Source organism: Mastomys coucha, unplaced genomic scaffold, assembly GCF_008632895.1.
Source record: "Mastomys coucha isolate ucsf_1 unplaced genomic scaffold, UCSF_Mcou_1 pScaffold7, whole genome shotgun sequence".
Lineage (NCBI taxonomy): Eukaryota > Metazoa > Chordata > Mammalia > Rodentia > Muridae > Mastomys > Mastomys coucha.
This window is the reverse complement of record NW_022196913.1, coordinates 86,154,942-86,159,288: the sequence shown is the minus strand read 5'-3', so window position 1 is coordinate 86,159,288 and position 4,347 is coordinate 86,154,942. Positions and strand designations below refer to the sequence as shown.

The 4,347-nt window shown below is 37.0% G+C and overlaps 1 protein-coding gene across 6 annotated transcripts in view; it reads left to right on the top strand.

The window, feature by feature from the left end:
* Csmd3 (CUB and Sushi multiple domains 3) overlaps positions 1 to 4,347 on the top strand; it is a 1,179,548-nt gene that overhangs the window by 1,105,834 nt on the left and 69,367 nt on the right. For all 6 annotated transcript variants that reach the window (XM_031358937.1, XM_031358936.1, XM_031358940.1 and 3 more), the window contains one exon: positions 3,075 to 3,248. In XM_031358937.1, coding sequence (XP_031214797.1) covers positions 3,075 to 3,248 — 174 coding nt within the window. The remainder of the gene's footprint in view (positions 1 to 3,074; positions 3,249 to 4,347) is intronic.

Genomic DNA, 4,347 nt, shown 5'->3' with positions numbered 1-4,347 from the left:
GCTGTGCTTTGGAGTTATAAAAAAAAATCTCTTTCCATACATGAAGCTTAAATTTAATCATTCTGCTCTCATTCACTTATTACTGTTTTGATGATAAGAAAGCACATGAACTTAAGACTGGGGAAAGAAGGAAAGGTACTCTGTGTAGAACACTCAAGTGGAAAGGGACTGAAGCCCTCAAAATCAATCAGTAGTGAGAATTCCAAGTGCCTGGTCTCTGGTCAGGTTGGAGAGGCCTTGTGGGCTGAAACACCATGAATGTGGAGAAAAGTTTTCTGTCCGGTAATTGTTTCATGAGTCCTAAACTCGTGAAGCTTTCTCAGGCTAGAGATGTGCCTCCTATACCAGAAATGACATACACTGCGAATAATACAACATATATGTGTGTGTGCATGTATGAGGAGTGCTTTTGTGTGTGCATGTTTGCTTGTGGAGCATTTTGCGTGACAGGCAAATGCTTACACATGAGCTACACACTTTTCCCTTGGACAGAACTTTTCGCAATCATCATCTCTAAGTCATTCAAGGTGAGGGGTTAGCTCATAGAGGCAAATGGGAGGGGGGAGAGGGAAGTTGTGGGATGGGAGCCTTGTGGAGGGGTAACTAGGAAGTGGAAAATCATTTGAGATGTAAATGAATGGAATGATTAATTTAAAAAAAAAAAGAGGTGAGTGGTTAGGCCAGAATGCTGTGAAGCACAAGAATAAGTATCCACTCTGTATTTATACTTATAGATATTTGCTCCATTTTTTAAATCCAATCTCTTAAATCTACCTGTGTTTGAACAAGTTCCTGTCCCATGACTTCTGTATCTTTCAAATAAAACAGACCTTAGCCCGTTTCAGCTCCTTTAATAGATGGTTATTGGAGATGAACTTGACTATCTCAACCATATTTCTTTCTCAGGACTTCTAGCTTTGAAATATTACGTATTTATTATCACTACTACATAAAAAATAAAATTATAGCTTAATAGGGATAATTATATTGTATCTTCTTATTTTAATTATTCCTCAGATGAATATAATGTGATAGGTGATTTATTTTATTTTAACCTTAATTGTATATTCACTTTTAGTTTTCTCCTAAAATATACATCTCCAATTACTTACATTAATATTTTTAAAATATTGTTTAGTAAATGACAATACAGACATCAACATGAACATGTTATGCCCCTTTTTTGTCTGTTTGAATAATTAAAACTATGAATGAGAATAGGCCCTCAGGATGAAACTGGTTTTTTATTGAAAAATTTAAACAAGAATAAGATGCAGTTAAATTTCCAAGTTAGTAAGTTGACATTAACAATGTAGCTGAAAAATAATGCTTCTAGGTCATTTAGAAAGTACTAAAAGTAGCTGTCGTCTTTTCTGTGCCTAATTATGAAACATCATTGCTGAGGTTGCTCTGATTAACAGAGTGAGCTGACACAGTAAACAGTTCATGGAAATACAATGTTTGGGGAAACCCAGTACCACATAAAATAAATTCAAGGACTATAACGTAAAAAGGATCTAAATAATTCTAATAAGCATGTAATTTCCAAGTAAATGTGTTAAATTATATGTAAAAAAGATATCCAGTAAGACTGATTGGAATGGAGAATGTTAGCATGGTTTATTTCAAAACGTGGTTAGAATTTCTAGGATAGCATCATGTGGTATACATTTAGCATCGTTGTATATATTTAGTCTCATTATGATTACAGTGCTTTTCACTACCCATTTTAATGATTTATTTCCCAAATAACATCAAAAGAGCTATTTCCAGATTATATTGAAATATAAATATGAATACCCCAGTCCTTAAAATTAGCTATTAAAATTAAACTTTGTCATTTGATACATGCTACAGGCATCTAGAGATGGAAACTTCTGTTATTGCATGTTTTTGTCTTGTATCACAGTATTATTTCAGGACATATAAACATAAACAGAAGAGCAAAATCAAAAACCTATATAGAACAAAGTCAGAGTATGAAGCCTTAAACATATAGCACTTTACTGAAACTGTCATAATTTAGTGGCTGGAGAGATGCTTCATGGTTGAAATGCTCGTTGCACAACCCTGAAGAACTGCGCTCTAGTCCCTGGTACCCATGCAGCAAGTAAGGAATGGTTTCACTTGAGTCTGTAACCAGAGACTTAGGTAGAATCAGAAGGATTCCTGAGACTAGCAGACTGTCAGCTGGGTCGAAACACAGGCAATATGGTAAAGAGTGAAAGAGGATGATTCCCAACACCCTGTCTGGGCTCTATACATATACCTACACACATACGTGCAAATACACCACATGTACATATTACACACACACAGAAGCACACATACACGTACATCCAGAACAGGAAAGCAGTGTTTTAAAAATCACACCATCTTATTTATTTATTTGGTTGGTTTTTAATTAATTATTTTATTTATATTTCCGAATGTTGCTACATTTCCGGTTCCTACTCCCAGAATTCTTCTTCCCATTTCCCCACTCCCTTTCCTCTCCTCTGTGGAATCCCCCTTCCCTGGGGTTTCAAGTTTCTACAGGATCCTCTCTTACTGAGGCCAGAAAAGGTAGTCCTTTGCTACATGTGTGTCGGTGGCCACAGACCAGCCCATGTATGCCCTTTGGTTGATACGTTAGTCTTGTAGAGCTCCCAGTGGTTCAGGTTAGTAGATACTGTTGATCTTCCTATGGGGTTCCAGTCCCCTTCAGCTCCTTCAATCCTTCCCCTAACTCTTTCATAGGAGTCAGCGTGGCCTCAGTCCAATGCTTAGGTGTGAGTATTTGCTTCTGTCTCAGTCAGCTGCTGGTAAGAGCCTCTCAGAGGACAGCCATGCTAGGTTCCTGTCTGCAAGCACAACACAGTATCAGTAATATTCTCAGGGAAAACGCACACAATTTTAAATGGTTTTTGTTTTCTAATATATTATTTTACCGATTTTTTTTACATCTTTGTTAGTGAAAAGTGCTTTGTGTATATCCACATATCAAGTCGTTTTTCTACTTTAGATTGACTAAAGATAATTGTCATGTGATAATTAATACTCTTTATTTCTTTCTCCTTTCACCAATGTTTTAGCTGTTAGCTGTGGTCATCCTGGTAGTCCAATTTATGGAAGAACAAGTGGAAATGGGTTCAACTTTAATGATGTGGTAACATTCTCTTGCAATATTGGGTATCTTATGCAAGGGCCAACAAAGGCACAGTGTCAGGCCAACAGGCAGTGGAGCCATCCTCCACCGGTGTGCAAAGGTAACCAGCTCACTATAGTCCAACTGGGGTTGTGGTAGCAATATATCTATAAAGGCATAGGCATGGGTGATAAGTCTGAAGAGCTCAGGCAGAAGAGTAGGGAATTATTCATTAATAAAACAACAGGCATAAGAGTGGTGGGATCTCGTTCCATGTTTTCAAGTGTTATTTTTTTCAATTTTATTTTTATTCATTTTGAACTTTAATGCCATCATTTCTGCTCTGTACTTCTCTTGCTCCAGAACCTTTGATACTGTGCCATGTCCCATGTCCCTTGTTCACTCCCAACTTGGGAATTTTATTTCTTGTCCACAAATATGCAAATACACCTGGCAGAATCTGTTTATGGTGTTTTCGTATATGTGGCTTACTACTCTAACATTCTGCATTGCTTAACAAATTAAGGGGCTCATCAATGACCTCTTTCAGGAGTTCTTAGTTGCCTGTAGTTCTTTGTCGACATGTGAGACCTGTGAAGTTTCACCCCTTTCACATTAGCATGTCTAAACTGGAAGGCTTTTTTTCTGCCTGATATTAGGTCACAGATATTTTGGAGAACATGCATATAGTACTTAAGATAAATTTCAATTGCATTTCTATTCATGATTACTGAAATGTATTTTTGATATTTATTTCTTTGTACTTTTACAAAATATCCCTGGATTACCATGCCGTTTGTGTACATTCTTTTTATTGTTTGCTGAATAGTTACAGATTAAAGAGACTCCCTTAGTGATTTCTTATTTTTTAACGAAATACAATAAACTGCATTTTTTAAAAAGTAATAATTTTCGATGGATGGCCGTGAGCCTCTACATCTGTGTTAGTCAGGTACTGTCAGAGCCTCTCAGGAGATAGCTATATTTAGGCTGGCTTGCCCTTCCTTCAGTCCCTGCTCCATAGTTAATCTCTGCAACTTCTTCCGTGGGTATTTGGTTCCCCCTTTTAAGAAGGAATGAAATGTTCACCTTTTGGTCTTCCTTCTTCTAGAGTTCCTTGTGGAATGTGGGTTGTTCTTCAGGTCCACATTTCACAAGGAACTCAAGAAGAAGGAAGAGCAAAAGGTAGACATTTCATTCCTTCTTAAAAGGGGGAATCA